This window comes from Patella vulgata, chromosome 4 (genome assembly GCF_932274485.2).
Source record: "Patella vulgata chromosome 4, xgPatVulg1.2, whole genome shotgun sequence".
In the NCBI taxonomy this organism is placed as follows: Eukaryota; Metazoa; Mollusca; class Gastropoda; family Patellidae; genus Patella; species Patella vulgata.
The window spans coordinates 6,115,516-6,138,642 of NC_065882.2; the positions used below are offsets into that span (position 1 = coordinate 6,115,516).

At 34.5% G+C, this 23,127-nt stretch overlaps 1 protein-coding gene across 1 annotated transcript; it reads left to right on the forward strand.

Annotated features, from left to right (window-relative positions):
• Positions 1-2,958: 2,958 nt before the first annotated feature.
• Positions 2,959-16,037, forward strand: LOC126817379 (enhancer of mRNA-decapping protein 3). The gene is made up of 7 exons (XM_050544329.2): positions 2,959-3,070; positions 5,763-5,936; positions 7,526-7,869; positions 9,708-10,031; positions 11,392-11,545; positions 13,450-13,667; positions 15,113-16,037. Exons 2-7 carry the CDS (start codon positions 5,773-5,775, stop codon positions 15,442-15,444), a joined length of 1,536 nt encoding a protein of 511 aa, XP_050400286.1. The 5' UTR covers positions 2,959-3,070; positions 5,763-5,772; the 3' UTR covers positions 15,445-16,037.
• Positions 16,038-23,127: the final 7,090 nt, after the last annotated feature.

Sequence of the window (23,127 nt, forward strand, 5' to 3'; positions counted from 1 at the left end):
AGTTACGATATCAAAAATTTAACACATTTTTTGTTTTTAATTTATTGATAATGGCCGACATCGTGATCAGCCTGTATACATCGAGTGTCGATCAAACATGCCTTGTACCAATTTTCAGCAAGATTGGATATTTTGTTGAGGTATTATATCAGTATGTGCTTCCGATCCATTGTTTAATCAAGAATTTTGTGCCATTGACCTCTGTACGTGATCCCTGTGTTACAAAGTTATGTTCATGTTCAATATTATAAATTAAAACAAAACAAAGAAAAAAGACTTCATTTCTCAATTTTATTAAATTCTAATCTCTTACTTCTCATTCTCAATTCCTACAGGTTACATACAAAGACGGTCTCATCATTAATACATCTAGGTTGCTACAAATAATTTCCAAACAACCTTTGCGGTAATCTTTTAGGTTACCTGCCCCGAAATTGTTTGACTTAAAGATACATTATGGAAGATTAAATAAAGAGCTGACAATTGTAGATATAATAGATAAAAAATGGATTATAATGTAAATGAGAAATGTCGAAAATTTCAGTGAAATTGCTTCAATCTGATTCATATACACAGTAGCCTCGCTGTTACAATAATAAAAAGAAGACTCGATTATGGATCCATTTTTGCAGTTAATCAGGGGCGTTGGACAGAAACTCGGATTCAAATCTAATGAAAATCGGACCCATAAGATGCCATCGAGAGCGTTGATTATGGTCTTTTTAATAAATGTCTAATTAATAGTTTATATAACATTTCAGACCTAAAGAAAGACCTGCAATAGTCAGATTTAGCTCTTGCATAATGTTTATGTTTAAATTTTAATGAAGGAGAAATGAGAAATTGAAAATATTTTTAAGTAAAGTAGATCAATAAAGAAATTGCAAAAAGACCTTACCTGTAAAAATTCTTATGCTCTTAACAAATCTATGTAGTTGTAAAATTACAGCATAAGCGACATGGTTTAATGTAAATCGCACCTGTATGTGCGACTGTTTACTTGTCATGTAAATGCAACTATTGAGGGCGCAATAAGTTTAACGTATCCCAAATAAACACTTTAATGATATTCTGATTTTAATTTTCTGAATACTTATTAATATCTACTAAATGCAATGGGTATTATTCCACATTGAAGCCGATACAGGTGTGGCTAATCCCATATGGGTAAAATATTGGACCCAGATGTATTATTTTATATGTGGTAGATGCCATATAGATAAGATATTGGCCCAATCCCACATATTGATACCATATTGAACCCATATACATAATATACATGAATGAGGTTAAATCATATCCATACCACACAAGCTTCTGTGCATAATCCTTTCTGTGCAGATTGGTTCACAAAACTAAAAGTATGGATTCAATAATGAACTTATACATACAAATAAGTAATCCCATATGGATACCATATTGGCCCCAGATATATAAAAGTTATATGTAATCCCATACAGATACCATATTATCCCCAGATACACACACGGGTATATATTAATATATACACAACTAAAAGTATGGATTCAATAATAGACTCATACATAGACTAATAAGTAATCCCATATAGATACCATGTTGGCCCCAGATATATAAAAGTTATATGTAATCCCATACAGATACCATATTATCCCCAGATACACACACGGGTAATCCCATATGGACACCATATTGGCCCCAAGTGTACAAAAACAGAGTTGCTAATGTGGGAAATCCCATATAGATCCCATATTGGCCCCAGATACACACACTATACGGTCAGATTATCAATGTAAAAAGGAAGTAACCATTATATCATTTGGCTTGTCTCTGTGATATTAATATATATATGAAAATAAAGTGTATTTGAGTACATTTGTATGTGGTAAGATAATATGGGTCCTATATGGGGACCTTGTGGTATCACCTGGGCCCACAGCCCATTTTTTCCCCATATGGTCCCCATGTGGCAATGTTTATGGGGATACTTCATTGCAAAAACATCGGTGAACAACAAACTAACCATCTATTTTAAGGCTTTATTTTAATACATTTTAAAAATATAACTTAAAAATATGAAATTGTAGCTTAATGTTTTCTTATTTATTCATATATTATGTATCTTTGTCATCAGCTGAGGGGTTGGATGACCGAATGGTTATAGCGCGTGTGAGTTGTATAAGGTCTGTCATTGAGTCAACTAGCGTGGTTTCAATTCCCAGGTTGCACATGACAAGGAGTAGGGCCGTGGGTCCAAACTTGTGGGTTTTCTCCGGCTTCTCTGGTTTCCGCCCACTGCTTTTTATAAAGGCCCCTACGCCCAAGCGAATCATTGAAATAAAATTGAACCATATTTTAGTCCCGATATGAACTGGTTTGCATTGAGTGAAGTTAAACCCCATCTCTCTCTCTCTCTCTCTCTCTCCCTCTTGTCATCAGCTTCCACCATTCATCCTTGTATATACATGTATATATACATGTATATTCTGTATTTCTAGTCATCCCTATGTGTAAATAATATTCACATTTAGAACACTTTTAATATATTTACTATTGTTATATAAATAAATTTGTTCCTGGTGTTATACATGCTTCATATTATTAAAAGGGCAAAAAGTAAGAAAGACCCCAGGCCTAGTTTACCGTTTCCAGATAAACTGATTATTTATTATTATTATGAAACTGGATGTACACCTCTGACATTAATACCAATTTAGAATGTCCCACCGGTCTTCCATAGTTTAGGAGTGTATGACGTCATTTTTTGTCGCTTAATTTTCCAAAACAACAGTTCACATTTTAATTTTTTTTTTTACCCTAAATCTTTCTACCATTAAACTAAGAAGCTAAACAAATCTATTGTATTTCAAATGAATTTAAAACAATTATTTTACAAAAAAATTAGATGAAATCATATTTTATCATTCAAACTGAAAAAACATTATTGTATTTTACACAAGCGACTTATTTACTTGAAGACGCCATTACAATTTGTTTAAAGTTTTGTTGTTTTGGTCAGATTTTAACGACATTGTGCAAGAGTAACACTGGTCTGACACAGACCGCTCTTATGTTTTGATCAATTTAATTGGTATGGGAATCTTAAGTCGATAATTATTATGTTGTAACTGGGCCATTTTTTTAATAATAGACTAGACAAAGAAATAATAACACTATCCTCGTCCTCGAGGCTCGACAAAAACAATCGATGGTTTTTTTTGTTTTGTTTTTTTTACCGAATCAGAGAAGCAATAGATTCACTGTGAAGGTCGTTGAATATTTCTTCATATTTTTAACTATTGCTGAAGTAATGACATTGCATAAGAGTTAAACTGACGACTCTAAATGTAATAATTGTTTGATCGATTTAATTAAGCCTGGGAGTGGGTTCAGTTATATTATTCAGTTTGAATAGTTTGATTAATTCGCTATTCTAACTCTTGAGTAATCTGATTCTGAGTGAGACGACATACTGTAGACTGTTTTGTTTCATAACTGTACTATTTAAATATTTTTTTTGCAAAAAGGTGAGGTCATCACAAATTTTCAGGCGTAGTTTGCCCATGTCAGTGGTGCAGGACGGGGATGGGTTGGCAAAGGAAAACGTACTGTCATTCAGATGGGAAGAAAAACCAAGTTTCTATGTACACATTGACGTGCACGTAAAAAAACCCTTGACCGCTGTTAGGGCAAATATCTTTCACAGCACACTGCTAGGGTATGCCCGTCTTCATTGATTCAGTCGGTGCAGAAAAGTAGAACGTTAAATCCCATTTCCTTTCACCAGCCATGATGGCATTTTCAGTGTAACATTATTGTACACATAACAAGTTGGTTGGGGATTGATCAACAGGTCACTTCTGTGGATGTGTATGATGTCTCATAATTACCAGAAAATACTGTAATTCTTGACTTTTGTTACAAAATTATGTTGTAATCAACTGTCAGAAGTCTGCTTGTATCCAACAGAAGGCATGTCGTTATCAATTCCCTCAGCCACCTAAAACTAAGATTAATTTGTGAAAATAGGGAGCCACGGTGGCTCAGTGAGTTAGATGGCTCGCTAACCTGGGAGGAGGTCCCAAGTTCTATCCCTGCGTAGGCCGAGAAAGTTCATTGTGATTTTCCGATGTGGTTCCTCCTTGTCAGTGGTGCAGGACCCAGGGCCTGGCAAGGGACAACTTACAGTCGTTCAGATATAGGCTATCAAATTTAACTGAAGATATCCCATTCAATGCTTTTTTTATATACTTTATGTTTACCCGTAATATTCATTTATTAACTGGTCAAAGCAATTATTTTGCAATCTAATTTAAACAGAAGAACATGGTATATTGTCACAGCTGGTATAGGACATAGGTGCCAGTGAAATTCATGGTCCCCTATACATGTGTGTCGTTTTCAATTAAAATTTATAGAGATTTAAGACTAAAACTAAACACCTATATTCATGTGTATTTTTCACGATATGTGTAAAATTACAGAACAGAACATAGAAATAGTTTATTGATACAGTACATTATTACATTAAAGTTTAAAAATACATTATGTAAGAGACCGCTGATTAAAAGACTGTAGTCCGAGGCTTGGATTATTATTGTGGCAATGGTTTTTGTCAATCTGATTAAAACACAGATCCTATTTCGCTTTATCGTTTTTATAGTTCAAAATTTTGTTTTTACTTGTCTTTACTACACTTGGATCTGGAAGCGTTGTTATTTAACTCGTGTTCTGCTTGAAAGGAGGGGTCTGCCAATCAAATGGTCTGTCGAATCGAGCATTTGACCTTTTTTGCGCGGAACTGTGGGTAGACATTAGCGGCAATAGAAATCAAAACAAAGCAAAAGTAGATAAAAATACATGGCGGTCGCTAATTGGTTAATCGACTGACTGACGTAATCGGGTCAAATGTTGCTTGCTTGGTACCTGACGTCATAGAATGTGAACTCCCACTATGACTTGTTAGATCTACATGTAGTGTAGGCCATCGAAAGTATAAAAAACAAAACGAAATATAGATCTGTATTTTAATTAGATTGGGTTTTTGTCTACTTGACAATCAAGATTATTTACATTGTAGGCCTTTTCTTGTCAAACCTTTGCTCAGCATAAAGTAATTTTTAAACAAGAATCAGCAATAACGATGATCAGCTCTTTCATCTAAGTCTTACATAATTCGTCTTAAACATACATTATGCAAGAGCTAAATCTGCCTACTGCCCAATTAGGCTTCAGATGTTATAGAAATTATTAATTAGACATTTATTTACACGGCAAGCTCAAAATCAACTCTGTAGACCCATGGATGACTTGGATACAGTTTGGATTTAAACAGTCGTCCATTTAAAATTAAATAAATAAATTCGGACCAAGTTAACACTTACCGTTAGTTGCTGATGTCACTACCGGAAACTGGTGATGAAAGGCCTGCCATGCGAGTCTACCCTAGCCATTGAGCGTGTTACTTGATAATCGAGAATATGTGGGTGGAGTTATCGTCTGTCAATCAAACGATCGCCAATACTCATAGACGGTGCAGACACAATTGATGCCTATTTCTAGTCCAAACTTTCAACAGTGACAATTCCATTCAGAACAAAATAATTTGACTGAAATTTTCAACATTTTCTTTTGAATTATTATAGCAAGAATGGCCAACTCTTTATAAAACTAATGTATCTTTAAGTGATCAAAATAAATGAGTTTCTGAAGTACTAAAAGACTTTTTTGAGTGAATCTGTTTGTTAGTTTATGATCATTTTACTAGTGTTTATCTGTTTCAGATATATTAAAATGTCAACGGAATGGGTCGGTAGTGTTGTTTCTCTGGACTGTGGAGAATCTTTAGGAACGTATCAAGGACAGGTGACGTGTATTAACAATGCATCGCAAACATTAACACTCAGGAATGCTTTTAGAAATGGATTGAAATGTGAAGTCCCTGATATAACTTTAAGGTGAGATGACCTTTTCTTTTGGTCCACAGATGCCAGACGGACGAGGGGTGGGACTGGCAATGAAAATCGTCTAGTTGTTCAATGGTTTGAAAAACTAGAGTTCCTGTTTGAAAATTTCCCTCAATAATTCTTGTCTGTTGGTCCATAGAGGAAGCCCCACCATAAATAAATATCTCCAAATATCTTTACAATTACACCACAATATTTATATATAAGCCTTAAATCAGTTTCGCACATTTATAGTCACTAAATAAACGGTCATGTTGTAATTAATAAGCTATGGCCATTTAAACATCCATAAATAATAGAGAGAGAGAGATGGGGTTTAACGTCCACTCGACATAAACTAGGTCATTTCGGAACTAACACATGGTTCAATTTTATTTCAATCATTCGCTTGCGCTTAGGGGTCTTTAGCAGTGGGGGGAAACCAGAGGACCGGAGAAAACCCATGAGGTTGGACAGGCGACTCTACTCCTTGTCACGTACAACCGGGGAATCGAAACCCCGCCAGTTGACTCAATGACAGACTGTATGATACATAGCGCGCGCGTGCTAACCATTCAGCCTTCCACCCCCCCACCCCCCCCCCCATAAATAATAGACTCAAAAATGGTTACGAGTGTCGGCCATAACATCCAGTCACTTTGGAGTAAAAAATAGGTTACACATGTCCTTGTTTTAAAATTAGCCCCACTTAACCAGTCTACCAACCATTCTATGTCTGATTGACAGACCGGGATAATCAAGACTACCTTTTTACAAAACATAACAGAAAGCTGGAACAAGAAATTGAATTTAGAAACGCACGTTAGGCAACTCAGCGATTGTTTTAAGAAACTTGTAAAAGTAAAATGAAACTCCCTAACCTGAGTGTTTCAAAGCTATTATTTTTACTAAACCAAAAGATGCCGCTCCTAACGGTATAGATAATGATAAAGCAATTTAAAAAATAAAACAAACGTAATTTCTAAAGCTGCTGTAATAACCAAAAAGCTAAATATTACTGCTATTCAGAATCGTCAACATTAGTTTTTTTTACGGCTGTAATAGTTGATAGATGTGTAGAGAATTGCATGTGTCAAATTGAACTGTTCTGTAGGGAAAATTTTCACTGCACGGGACACCCTACCATAGATGGCAGGAGGGGGGGGGGGCAGGGGGTATGTGTCAGACTCATGAATATTAATTAGATTTGTATAGCGTACGTGCAGTGAGAGGACGCCTCGAGGACGCCTCGGTCCTTGTGTATCTGTAGATCATGACTTTTATATATGTTTCCATGAAAGGCAGACGTACGTCTGATAGCTAATAAAGAACATAAAATTATAGTTAGCCTCCACTTAACAGTATGATCTGTCAAAGAAAATCGCTTAGTCAATTGATGTACTGATACATATACCAACGTACTATTGACCAGAAACTGGGTATGACATCACCTCATCGATTTAGAATAACCCTCAAAGCAGACGGTATGCCCATCTTCATTAGCCCAGTCAGAGCAGAACGGTAGGACGTTAAACCCCATTTCATTTCAGTGATTATTATTGTTGTCATGATAGTGAAATTATGTTATAATGTACTTTCAGTGCTAAAGATATTCAAGATTTGAAAATCTTGAGCTCTCCAGAGAATGCGAGAGACTTGTTCTCTAGAAAAGCAACCCCTTCCAAATTATCAAAAGAAGTCGAAGAATCAATAAATCCCAAGTGCCCTTCACCAGTCAAGGTCATTCATACCTCTGGTACAGCTACCAATGGATTTCACGGCCCAGGCCATCCAATGACTGCTGGGACTAATGGTTATAATAACAGACTTACACCAACTCAGGATTATCATGGTTACCTAAACGGACACAATGGGTATAGTTCACGGAATAACGGACATCAGCGTCTGACACCTACACGGGATCCCGACGTTAGACGACCCAATGGTAAACTTTCTACTTTTCTTCATTTTGTAATAATTATGTTTTAATCAACCTGTCTAGATGTTGTCAAGTACAGATTATCACACAACATATAAATACAGGCCTGGATAGAGTCAACTGTCACAGACACAAATTATCACACAACATATAAATACAGGCCTGGCCCCGAGTTCACAAAGCATTCTCAGACTTAAGTTGAGAATTTGCTCAACTTTAAATCACTGTTTATGACAAATATCTTTGATGCAGAAACTCAAAACTTTGCGCATAGTTTCTTATTGATGTATCTGATACATTCAAACAATAAAATTATTATAAAGGGCTATATTTTAGTTAAAATAAGGTGAACAAGTTTGAGTAAATTCTCAACTTAAGTCTGAGAATGCTTTGTGAACTCGGGGCCTGGAAAGACTTAAATGTCACAGACACAAATTATCACACAACATATAAAAACAGGCTTGGATAGAGTTAACTGCAATCTGGTTAAAACACAGATCCTATTTCGTTTCGTTTTTATAGTTCAAAATTTCGTTTTACTTGTCTTTACTACACTTGGATCTGGAAGAGTTGTTATTTAACTCGTGTTCTGAATGGTGTCAGGGATAAGCCAATGAAACGGTCTGTTACGGCGCGCTTTAGGCGTGTTTTGCACGGAACTGTGGGTAATCTACTAGTAACATCAATGCTGATTGGTTAATCAAATGTCTGACATCATAGGGTCATAAGTCCGTCTTTTGACCCCTGACGTGACCTATCGCTATAACTTGTCAGATCTTCATGTAGTGTAGGCCATCGAAAGTATAAAAAAACGAAACGAAATATAGATCTGTAATATAATCAGATTGAGTCAACTGTCACAGACACAAATTGTCACACATTTTTCTTCAATATATATATATAGGTTGTGTGCTGATTTGTACAGTAAGCGTCCACTACACAGTACAGTTCCGGGCCTGTAGTGATACAGACTTCACTTAAAAATGAAAACTAACAATAAGGAGGAATATATCCCAATAACATTGTGTAATACTAGTACGAGTCATGATCTGCTATATATCACATGAAATATGAATTTAAGCATATTGAAGGAAAATACCTTTACAAGTGAACTGTAGTAAAAAAAATATGTCCTATGTAGTAGTTCAAAAATAGGGATCAAAACATTAGCGTACGGAAGAATTCAAGTGCATTAATTACAAAGTTAGGGCATACATCCACATTTATATAAAACAGCAAAACAAAAACCTGAATACAAAGAAGCGATCGTCTGCTGAATGACATTAGTTTGCCACTTGATATCATAAGTTAGAATGTCATACTAAAATTTGATATTTGGAACAATTTTAAAATGCGGTATATAAACTTGATTTTTGGAACAATTTTAGAATGTCATATACATAAGCTTGATATTGGAAAATTCTAGAATGTCGTACATAAACTTGATATTTCGGACAATTCTAGAATGTCGTACATATAAGCTTGATATTTGGAACAATTCTAGAATGTCTTACATATTAGCTTGATATTTGGAACAATGCTAAAATGTCATACATTAGCTTGATATTTCAAACAGTTCTAGAATATCATACATTAGCTTGATATTTCGAACAGTTCTAGAATGTTATACATTAGCTTGATATTTCGAACAATTCTAAAATGTCTTACAGATGCTTGATATTTGGAACAATTCTAAAATGTCTTACAGATGCTTGATATTTGGAACAATTCTAAAATGTCTTACAGATGCTTGATATTTGAAAATTCTAGAATGCATTACATAAACGAGATATTTGGAACAATTCTTGAATGTCGTACATTAGCTTTTCATTTTTGTTTTCTAGGTACTGAAAATAAACCAGTGAAAAAACCCACGACCCCAAGAAAAATTGAGGGTCGTAATAACAATGCGCGCCGTGGAAGTCAGAGACAGGACTGCTTTAGTGCTCCCGTTGATTCCTTCATAAAAGACTTTGATTTTGAGAAAAATTTGGCCTTGTTCGATAAACAGGCTGTTTTTGCAGAGATCGAGAATGGTTTCCCCGAGGGTTCCATTATTGATAAAAAACCTACGAAATATAGATGTGATGAAAATGTTTTGACGTCCGGACCTGTCGTCTTACAACAAATAAAAACGCCGTCGACAAGCGGGAAAAGTTATGTTACAGGTGAGTGGGATAAGATATTCAGGTTGTGGTAGTTGCGTGGTGTGACTCAGGCCTCTGACCAAAAAAGTGCCGGTTGGAATCTTGACGGAGTCGAGTAGACCAGGCCCAAAGTTCACAAAGCATTCTCAGACTTAAGTTAAGAATTTACTCAACTTTTAATCACTGTTTATGAGAAATATATTTAATCCACAAACTCAAAAATTTGCACATAGTTTCTTTTTGATGTATTTGATACATTAAAACAATAAAATGGTGAATAAAGGGCTACATATTTTAGTTAAAATAAGGCGAACAGTTTTGAGTAAATTCTTAACTTAAGTCTGAGAATGCTGAGTGAACTTGGGGCCTGGACTAATGAAGACCTGTGCCAGCACTAACCTTTAGGATTTTTCAAACCAGGTTCTCATTCAACAATAAGTAGGCAGAAATGGTGCTGTCCAGGCAGAATCCACCAAACCCTTGCATTGGGCATGTAACCATAGAAATGAACATTTGTCTAATGTTAGTCTCAGTATTGTGTTGACCAGTCTTAAATCCCTGTTTCATTCTGTTTCTAGGCAACCGATTGGTCTTTCTTAACGCATGTACTTTAGATGATAAGGTCTTTTATTGAGTCCCGGGGGGGGGGGGGGTGTTGGATGGCCGAATGGTTAGCGTATGCGTGCTGTATCATAAAGTCTGTCATTGAGTCAACGGGCGTGGTTTCGATCCCCCGGTTGTACTTGTCCAACCTCGTGGGTTTTCTCCGGGTTCTCCAGTTTCCTCCCACTGCTAAAGACCCCTACGCGTAGGCAAATAATGGAAATAAAGTTGAACCATATGTTAGTCCCGAAATGACCCTAGTTTTTGTGGAGTGGACGTTAAGCCCCATTTCTCTCTCTCTCTGTCATTGAGTCAAGTTGTGTGGTTTCAATCTCAAGCTTGTATATGACAAGGAGTAGGGTTGTATGCCGTGCTAAGCTCATGAGTTTTCCTCCTTATTCCTGAAGCAACGACTGCGGGGGGATCACGTGGCTAAGTGGGTAAGGCGCTGGCTCGCTAGTCTGGAGGTAGGGTGTTCGATCCCTGCATTGGCCGAGAAAGTTCATCTCGATTTTCCGGCGTGGTTTCCCCTTGTCAGTGATGCAGAAAGGAGGGCCTGACAAGGACAGCTGCCTAGTCGTTCGGATGGGACGAAAAACCGAGGTCCCGTGTACACATTGGCGTGCACGTAAAAGATCCCTTGGCAGTTGGAATTCGATATAAGAGTAGGCCGTAGCGCCGCTGCCTGGTCAAAATTTCCTAGTTTGAGTGAACCCCCCCCAGCTTGCTCTCTCTCTCTCTCTCTTGATTATAATTACATGTTACATTGTATTTATAGATTCAGGTTTGGTTGTCCCTAGTATTAGTGCTGATTTACGTGCTCGATTACTCAACTCGGCTGTTAGTTACGGTATTACACTGGACCGTCAAGTTGAAATGGTTGGTCGTTCAGCTAGTGAGATGGTTTTACAGCTTCTAGGAGGATATCATAGGTATGAATTATTGAAACAGCTGGTTGTCATTTGGGGGGTTGGATGGCCGAATGGTTAGCACATGCACGCTGTATCATAAGGTCTGCCATTGAGTCAACTGGCATGGTTTAGATTCCCCCGGTTGTATGTGACAAGGAGTAGGGTCGCCTGTCCAAGCTCGTGGGTTTTCTCCGGGTACTCCGGTTTTCTCCCACTGTTAAAGCCCCCATAGCACAGGCGAATTATTAAAATAAAATTAAACCATGTGTTAGTCCCAAAATGACCTAGTTTGTGTCGAGTGGACGTTAAACCTCATTTATCTCTCTCTGGTCGTTATTTTCATTTTTTTGGACAATACTGTATTGATCTACTGTGTGCTAAAATGAACTTAAATTGATTATTTAACATTTATTCAAGTAAACAAAATGAAAATGTTATTTGTACGTACTCTCCGTACTTGGATTTAATCAAATTTCTGCTCACTGATAATTCCTTACTTAATAAAAACATGGTAATGCACAGTCTTTTATATTTTTATTTGTTTACTCGTATCTAGTGACAGTCAATTATATTTTTGAATTGTAAGATATCCCCTCTCAGTCTTCGAAGGAATTATCAGTGAGCAGAAATTCAAGCGTGTATCTGGAAGGATAACTCTTGTTTTCCATTTTTTGCGTCACTTCCACTGCTTCAGATGTTTGTTACTCATCTATCGTAGCAATGATCTCTGTGTTAAAATTATATTTGGAACATTTTTAATCAGTTTTATCACATATGTGATAATGACTGACACCAATATTGTCCTTTAAACAGGACAATGTGATAATGACTGACACCAATATTATCCTTTAAACAGGACAATGTGATAATGACTTACACCAATATTATCCTTTAAACAGGACAATGTGATACGAACTGATTCTATTACTACAGGCCAGGTGACACATGTTGTATACACAAGGAAACCACTGTTACTTAAGCGGTGGACACATTAGTCGAATCATTTAGACGAATCGTTCGGTCAAATCTATCGGTGCCAAATTTTATTTGGCCGAATGGGTCGACACACTAGGGTGATCTTCGGATGTAGACTATGGTTGCAACTAAAGTCTGAACTATCCCGACCGTGCTCTATCTTATGGTATGGCTGGTCACGACCACAGGTTGTACTACAGTATGAAAATCATTGCAACCGAAGGTCGCCCTGGCAAATCCTTCACCCGATTCACCAGTCGATTGCATCACCTTTCGCGTCACATGATTAAACATGGCGTTGACCATGTCTTCAAACAATCACATGATTGGATGAGGAGTGGTGATTGGCTAATGAATTCTACAATCAGGTGAATGCTTGGCGAAGCGGACACACTAGGCGAATATAATTTGTCCGAATATATAAAACATGTTGGGTTCCAGCGAACCATTCGGCCAAATAGAAATTCAATCGAATTACAGTGGACACACTAGGCGAACTTTAGTCACTCATATTAAAGATACATTATGCAAGAGCTAAATCTGCCTATTGCAGGTATTTCTTTAGGCCTGAAATGTTGTCTAAATTATTAATTAGACATAAATTAACATATCCAGACCATAATCAACTCTCGATGGCATCGATGGCATCGCTAGTCTGCGATATTTACTGGATTATAACCCGGTATGCTGCTTCTGATTAAATAAAAAAATGGATAATTGAGACTAAGTTTTTTTATCGTACCCACTTTAGTAATGATGATCGGGGCTAGGCCCAAAATTCAATCGCTAAAATCTTGGTTCAGGGTGGATCAATTTGACTGAAATTTTCAGCAAATTCCCTTTACATTATCTAGTTTATAACTATTACAATGAGAACTGCCAGCTCTTTATCTAATCTCCCATAATGTATCTTTAAACTATACATTAAAAAATGTGTTTATTTTCTGTAGATTGAGTCCACAGAACGGTCATCAGCTACCTATTGTTGTTATTCTATGTGGACCTCATATTCAAGGAGCGGAGGGTATTAATTGTGCAAGGCAACTAGCCAATCATAATGTTAAAACTATTCTTTATGTGCCAAATAATGTTAAACTGCCTGCTGAAGTAGAGAGGGAGTTGATATTGTACGACCTCTGTAATGGAAAGAAAACAAGCTCTGCAAAAGGTACAAAAATATCTTTTTTATGTGTCTAGAGGGAAATACATTCTTATTGTTGTCACCCCGTCTGAGTAGATAGAGACTACAATGTTTTTCGTGGCTCAGCGAGTAATGTGCTAGCTGATTGATCAGAAGGTCCCTGGTTCGTTCCTGGTGCTGACCGAGAAAATTTCCCTGGTTACACTGTAACCTGGGTATTGATTAATCTTGTGCATCTAGCACTAATTTTTTTCACATTCGTTGAATACCAAATCCTTGTTTACAAATAATCTAATTTGTACTTGTGTTCAGTTTAAAGCGGACTGATTAATTTTGATAACAGGTGTCCAATTCGAGAAATTAAACGCTTGTAAATTGGACACTCATTATCAAAATTGAATATTTAGCTTTAAGCTGGACACAAGTACAAATTAGATGAATTTTGGTGATTTTAAACGATTTTAACAAATTGTTAAACAAGGATTTAATATTAAACGAATGTGAAAGAAATTAGTGCTAGATACACAAGATTAAATGATACCAGGGTTACAGTGTTACATCAGCGTGGTTTCTCCTTGTCTGTTATATGGGACAAAGGTCGATTGGACATAAAAAACCCAATGGTATAGATGTGTGTGTGATCTGTTTTTCGTACAATCCAAACAACTGGGCCAATTTTTCTTGTTAGCCCAAACGAATGGACAATCTGATTAAAAGACAGATCCTATTTCGTTTCGTTTTTTTATAGTTCAAAATTTCGCTTTACTTATCTTTACTACACTGGAATCTGGAAGGGTTGTTAAATTATCCGCGTTCTGGATGATGTGAGGGATCATCCAATGAAACGATCTGTTCCAGCGAGTTTTTGTTGTGAGGTGCACTGAACTGTGGGTAACCCACTAGAAACATCAACGCTGATTGGTTAATCAGATGTCTGATGTCATATGGTCAAAAGCCACGCGTCTGACCCAACGCAACCTTCCACTACAACCGGTCAGATCTTATGTAATAAAAAAAAAGAAATGAAATATAGATCTGTATTTTAATCAGATTGAGACATGGATTGAACCCAGAATCATACAGACAAGCCGAAGTGGCTTGTGTCGGTGCCATTTGTAAAATGCATGAGCTAATAATTGCAATAGCTACTCACCATTTGACCAAACTTTTTTTTATAAGAAATTATTCTTGTCATGTAGGGCTGAGCAATAGGGCCTTGGCCTATGGACTAGACTATACAATGAAATGAAATGGGGTTTAACATTCTACTGTTCTGCTCCGAACTGGGCTAATAAAGACAGGCATACGCCATACAGTGTGCTATGATGGAAATTTTGCCTAGTCAGAGTAGGACATTAAACCCCATTTCATTTCATTTGTTTCGCGTGTTATTGTTATTTGAAAAACATATTTACAAAGTTATAAAAAAAAATGTTAGAAATAAAACATCTTTAAAACTTTGTTTATTACAGATTTACCTGCAGTGCCTGTTGATATGATTGTTAACGCTCTGGATAACGATGAAAATTTACATTTACGACATCAGTCATGGTATAAACCGCTCGTAGATTGGGCTGGTAATAAACGAGCGAATTGTCTAGCTATTGATCCGTCTGTTGGAGGGTCAGCCATTGATGCTAAATGGAGTCTTGCTATCTGCTTGCCACTGAGTTTACAATCACCCACGAGTCAAGTTTATTTATGTGATCTGGGAATTCCTAAAAAGGTTTTTACGGATGTGGGTATTAGATATATGTCACCATTTGGTCACAAATTTGTCATTCCCCTTCACGAGAGAACCTAGTTATCTCTCATTTATATCGTGCTCAAGTAAATGGCAAAGAAGTGCAGCAGCTATGTGCAATAGGGCCAAAGTTTTTAGTCATTTTTCCCATTTCACCGTTCGTTGCTCGTATCAATGTTTTCCACAATTTACAAACTGATCTTGTTTTCATTACAATGAATAGAAACTCCATTGATCAACAGATTTAACTTTCATTTCCTGGTTCCATGAGAATCATGGAAAATTTGCGATTCTTTGATCTCCTTTTCTCGGATGTCATAGTTATTTGTCGGAGTCGGAGAAGAAATCAGCTTTGCTGGCTGTTATAAGATAATGATCTTCCTGAAAGATGATCATAAAAATAAAGAACGATAGAATAAGTGTACAGAGAAAATAAAGGAATTAAGATGCCAAAAATATAAAGGAATATATTTAAATAATCGTCCATGTAAATAATGAGTCAATGTGTATGTTTTAAGCCTCTGGGGTAAATGGAGGTTATATGTGCTACATTATTTATAATCTGTATATGTTGATATGATGTGTAAATAACCATAGATTTATCATCTATTTATGATATAGGAATTTAAAAAAAACAACCTATTTTGTGCTAATAATCAAGGGATATTTTGAATTCATTGGTAATTTGACAATCTGATATTTGAAGGAATATTTTGAATTCATTAGTAATTTGAAGGAATATGTTTTGAATTCATTAGTAATTTGATATTTGAAGGAATATTTTGAATTCATTAGTAATATGACAATCTGATATTTGAAGGAATATTTTGATTTCATTAGTAATATGACAATCTGATATTTGAATTTTGAATTCATTAGTAATATGACAATCTGATATTTGAATTTTGAATTCATTAGTAATATGACAATCTGATATTTGAAGAAATATTTTGAATTCATTAGTAATATGACAATCTGATATTTGAAGGAATATTTTAAATTCATTAGTAATATGACAATCTGATTTGAAGGAATATTTTGATTTCATTAGTAATATGACAATCTGATATTTGAATTTTGAATTCATTAGTAATATGACAATCTGATATTTGAAGGAATATTTTGAATTCATTAGAAATATCACAATCTGATAAAAAAAAAAAAAATTGTTTTTTTAAAAAAAGTTGTGAACACATTTTGAAAGGAAGTTGTCTAATGTTATCTAATATGAAATGAAATCGTCTATTGAATATTTTTTAAGATATAGCTATAATTTTATATATAATACTTGAGCTGTATGGTAACGATTCGTTTGTAAGTGAAAATGTTTACCCAGTGTAAGGGTATCATAACCAAAAAATAACATATCAAACGTTTATTTTAATTACTCCGTTTACTATAACGAAGTTATGGATCTCGAAATATGATCCCAATTAATTCACCAAAGAAAGCAAAAATGTTAAAAATAATAAGAAATGTTTTGAAACACTTTTTTTCTAAAATGTGATAAATGCGAAATATGATTTTAAAACCATTTTTCAGTTTGTTTTGGAAATATAAGATACCGTATGTGAAATGGGTGTAAGGAAATTAAGGATACGGTAGGGATCGGCAACACTTCTTTTGAACGAGTCAAAGATGATGGAACACCTGACTAGATCTGGTTTAATTGGATCATAAAAGATGCAGGTGGAGACTAAAGACATGCCGATAATGTTGTCCCCCTCTCCAGGGAATATGATATGGTATTTAACATAAGCAATGTTCAAATTCTGTTTATCACATTTTGGAAAAGAGATTTTTTAAGAGAAATTATTGAGGAATTTGGTGAACGTTTTTAAATCGTGTATTAATGCACTTGCTGTCGGACATCTCGTATTTGTGATGTTTATTTGGAGTTGAAATCTGCTCTGATTTAATTGAAGTATTTTGTTGATATTGTTGTCAAGTTTTAAGTGCATTTAGAGTTGATATGTTAAACTAATATGTATACGAATCATTCACATTAATACCAAAGAATCTCTTTAAATGTTTTTGTTCTGAAGAATAGCTATATCTGTCACTTTGAAATTGTATGGTTTGATAATCATTTATGTTCAATTTCTTTCATTTTGTGTTTTATTTTGAAGAGGAACTATATTGTAGTGATTTAATGTCAAATCTAGTATATTGCTTGTTTTAAATATATTGTTATTCTTTCATGGATGGCTTCTTTCATTAAGGGTTTTGTCCACTTGCAATGGAGAACCTTAAGTTGAATATTATTTTTGGTCAAATCTAGTATATTTTGGATCGAATCGGGTATATTGCTGTATAATTTTTAATAGGTCAAGGATGGTTTCTTTCTTTCATTATGTGTTTTGTCCTTGTGTGATAGAAAACCAAGATATAATGTTATCTTCTATCTAGTATAATTATTATGATTGTCATTCAGGAACAGTTTCTTCCTTTCATTTTGTCTGCGTGTGATGGAAAACCAGGTTCAAATAATACTACTGAAAAGATAATAAAATGCTGCTTACGTCTTAGAACCTTACTTACGTTCAGTATTGCTAGTTGAGATGATTTTATTCGTATATCGTAAAGTTTTACCCTTTCCATACAAAGGAGTAATTTTAATTTGATAAAACTAGTCAGTACGGAAATTTTCACTATATGAGAATGATAGGATTTCATTTTCAAATTAACTTGGCGTTGCTGTCACTATGTAGTTAAATTTCTTCTCCCAGTTCATTTTATACATTTATTTGAAATATGCAAAAAAAAAGCGCTGTAAAGAATTTAAGAAAATATTGCGATAAAAATGTACAAAGATGCCTAAATAAGGAATGATCGACTTGGGTTGGTTGATGTTTGATCTCCCCGTGAAATTCATTGACTAATCAAGATTCTGTATTCTGTACTATTATTTATTGTCATTGCTTGTATTATTAGGCCTAACCCATTTAATCGCCTGTCCAATCTTGTGGGTTTTCTCCGGGTCCTGGTTTGTGTCGAGTGGACCTTAAACCCCATCTCTTGTATCTTATGAATAAAGAATTTCACAACTTAACGATTTCCAGAATAGCTATCAACAATTTTTGTTTTCCCGTCAAGAAATATGATTCAAAATTTAAATACATATTTCCGAAGATCAAAACTTCTAGTTATTGTCAAATAAAATTTAGATTTCTGTTAACAGGTCAAGTATTAAAAAGATTTATATGTATACTTGTATATCGAAAGGGAACATTTCTTATCAAAAGGTTTAGTGAACATTCTATTGCAAGGAGAATCCACCACCAAACATTTGAGGAAAAATTCCTTTTCTTTCCCAAGACAGTATTTGATATTACAAAATTTACCATTATGATAATAGTTATTAATTAAATTCTGATGAATATTAAAACTTCAGTTTGTATAATCTTTTAGAGGTATTTAGTAACTGGATAGAGCAATACACTATAACACATACTTATGGGTTTTCTCTGGGTCCTCCCGTTTCAACCCACTGTTAACGCCCCCTAGGTGCAAGAGAATTATTGAAATGAAATTGAACCATATGTTAGTCCCAAAATGACCTAATTTGTGTCGAGTGGACGTTAAACCCTATTTCTCTCCCATTTCAAAGATTATTCTCTCAAAGTTATCAAGCTAATAAAATTAAGTTTATACAGTATTCGTGTTCTTAAAGAATTTATCAAAGATCTAGTCACTTAATTAATACAAGAATCTGTTGTTTTGTTCTATTGGCCAATAGAAAATATATATTAAAATCAAATATTTATATAAAATAAAATGTTTAAAGGCTCAATACCACTCTTATTGTAACTGAATAATATGTACCAATCTTTATTCTGGTCAACAAATTATACTATTTTACAATATTACAATTATTTGATGATACAAATTTCATCTTAACACACCTAATTTAAAAAATTGGAAAAATTCAACTAAATGATTTGAAAAGCCTTACGTAAAGCTTTTCAAATGTGACTTGGATTTAAAAATGTTTTCGAACCCTCTGGACAAGTAAAATAGGATTTAATGGATAATTTACACAACAGGTAGGATACTTAAACATTTAATACTTAGAATAAGACTATTATTTATTTTCTGGAGCTGTCAAGCCAGCAAGAGTGTTATTTTCCCTTTAAAGAGGGATTGAGACATTGTTTCAGAAGAACAGTTTATGTTGATATGTAATTATGTAAATCACATTTTTATTTCACATACATGTTAATCCATACTAAATAGAATTATAGTTGCTCGGGACGTTAGGACGTTTAAACATTTACATTCAGGCCTCTTATCATCAACTTAATACTGTTTATCAAATCAGGATAGAATCGTAGAGCTTTTGGACGTTTAAATGTTTACATCGAGGCCTCTTATAATCAAGTAGATATTGTTTATCAAATCAGTATAGAATCGTAGAGATCTTAGGTGTTTAAATGTTTACATCGAGGCCTCTTATAGTTTATCATTTTAATTAAAATCATCAAGCATTCAGATGTTCAGACGTTTACATTCAGGCCTTTTATCATCAACTTAATATTGTTTATCAATCAGGATAGAACGTAGAGTTTTTAGGCGTTTTAATGTTTACATTCAGCCCTGTTATCATTCTAAATAGAATCATCGAGCATTCAGACCTTTAAACGTTTACATTCAGGTCTTTTATCATCAACTTGATATTATTAACACATTTTAAAAAAATGTTTTTAAAACATATTTTAACCTCGTCTACTTATTAATTAATTAATTAATTAACTAATTAATATCTTTTAATATTTTAGAGTTGTTAAGGACATGGTTTTAATTGTCCATAATTCTAACTATTTTTAGTGCCTGTCTTTCTATTAGTTCCTGACTTGATGGGCTTTTTTAAAACAATATTTTTATTCAGGATGTCTGAATGGGATTGGGGAACAGACTTAGCCTATGTAAACCCCTCTTCCTTGACTTTATTATGATTAGTTTTGTCATGGCTTTGTAGTTCATATAGTAATCATCAGAATATGTAGAATCCTATTTTCTGCTGTAGAACAAATCGGTTGCTAAGTGATAGATGTTTATTATTACGTTTTGAAAATGTTTATTTTATGTAAATCATCATGTTCATGGTTGTAAATAACATCATGTAAATAATCAAAACTCTGTTTGCAATACATAGTGGTGATCACAGGGTCATCAAAGGTTAATTGTGGTGATCACGGGTTCATCAAAGGTTAATTGTGGTGATCACATTCACAGGGTCATCAAAGGTTAATTGTGGTGATCACATTCACAGGGTCATCAAAGGTTAATTGTGGTGATCACGGGTTCATCAAAGGTTAATTGTGGTGATCACAGGTCATCAAAGGTTAATTGTAGTGATCAAGAGGTCTTTGGAGGTTGATATGTTAATATAGAGATCATCAAAGGTTAATCAAAAGTTACTATGGTGATCTAGAGGTCATTAAAGGTTAATTGTGGTGATGTAGAGGTCAACAGAGATTAATATGGTGACCTATAGGTCATCAGAGATTAATTATGGTGACATAGAGGTCATCGTATGTTAATTATGGTGATCTAGGAGGTTAATTATGGTGATCTAGTTGTCATCAGAGGTTAACTGTAGTGATATGATCATCTGAGGTTAATTATGGTGCTCTAGAGGTTAATTAGGGTGACCTAGGGGTCATCAGCGGTTAATATAGAGGTCACCAGAATGTTAGTTACGGTGCTCTAGAGGTGAACAAAGGTTAATAAGAGTGATCTGAAGGTCATCAAAGTTTAATAATACGATCATGTAATATATTTGTATATAAAGGCATAGCGATTTATGTCTGCATTGTTCTTGTAACTGGTCAGGTCTATTGTAACTGGTTAGTTACCCGTATATTGACACTAATAATTCATGTGCTTTAAGAATTCCCTATTGATTGTGTGTATATATATACAAAAAAGTTTCTTTGAACTACTCCTAGAGAAATATATATAAAATTATGTTGAAAAAAAGAAACAAACACATATGGCCTGAAGAGGTTCAAGAGAACGTGTTTATTTCTTTTTTCAACGTAATTTTATATATATATATATATATAGATAATCTTGTCTTGTAGATATATATTGTAACTTTGATTTAGTTAAGGGAGGTTGGATGGCCGAATGGTTAACACGTGCTCGCTGTATCATAAGGTCTGTCATTTAGTCGACTGGTGTGGTTTCGATTCCACGGTTGTAGGTGACAAGGAGTAGGGTCGCCTGTCCAACCTCGTAGAGTTTTCTCCGGGTCCTCCGGTTTCTTCCCACTGCTAAAAACCCCTACGCACAAGCGAATTATTGAAATAAAATTAAAACCATGTGTTAGTCCCAAAATGACCTAATTTGTGTTGAGTGGACGTTAAACCCCATCTCTCTCTCTCTTTCTCTCTTGATTAAGTTATGTCGTATTTCTTTGTATTTTAGTTCTTTAAAGATGAGAGGTATTCAAGGAATTTTATTTCCCTGATGGCGGACTCTAAAAATATATTGTGGAATGTAGGAAGTCCATTAAAATACTAATCATTTGTATGTTTTGAAATATGTTTTACTGAATATGTGCAATTCATAGCATTAAAAAAAAAAAGAAATTTTGAGAAAAGAGCACTCTACGGTCTTCTAGGAGTTATATTTTAAATTGCTGTTACGGAAATATTTGGATCTCAGTTAAAAGAATATGGGCTGTCATCAGATTTCATTTCTTGATTTGGTTTATTATTCCAACTTTTTGTGTCGATCGAGGTGGTTGATTCAGTGTAATTTTTAATTTCTTCAAACATTAATGTTGAAGGGTTGTCTTACAGTAAATCACTTTAGATGTTTTGTTGTAATACCTAGACCTGGATTTTAGTCGTATCTGGAAAAAATGTCAAGTAGGCATAATATTGAACTAGTATCCGAGATGTTGACAGATACACCAATCTGATTACAACACGGATCTTATTTCGTTTCGTTTTTTTTATAGTTCAAAATTTCGTTTTACTTGTCTTTACTACTCTAGGATCTGGTCAGATCTTCATGTAGTAGAGGCCATCAAAAGTATGAAAAAAAAAATAAAACGAAATATAGATCTGTATTTTCATCAGATTACAGATTTGGTTTTCTAACTAAAAATACCCATTATTTCAACATCCATACACATTTATTAGTTTTTAAAATGTTGATAAATTGAAGATGATAAACCATACGAGATTAGTGCCTAGTACATATTTATATTGTTTTGTTAATGTTGTGTGGTACAGGGTCGTCGTCATTCAAGTTAGATTTTATTTTATTTTTTATAAATTCACTTGTTGTAATGTATTATTTGCACAATTTCTGAAATCATTCAAATTCTATTTCATTTTTTTTAATCTCCCCAAAGACTGAAATTTTTTCTATCGAGAAGAATAATTGCATTAGTATGTGTTAAATCTTTTTTAATCTCCCTAAACAAAGACTGAAGTTTTTTCTATTGAGAAGAATAATTGTGTTGATACGTGTTAAATCGTTTTGAGGCATGATCATTCATCAATTTATTAATTAAAGATGCATTATGTAAGAGATAAATCTGCCTATTGCAGATCTTTATTTTGACTTAATTATTAAAGATGCATTATGCAAGAGCTAAATCTGCCTATTGCAGGTCTTTCTTTAGGCCTGAAATGTTTTCTAAAGTATTAATTGGACATTAATTAACTGATCCAGGCCTTAATCAACACTCGATGGCATCAGATTTCTCCGATATTAAATAGATTA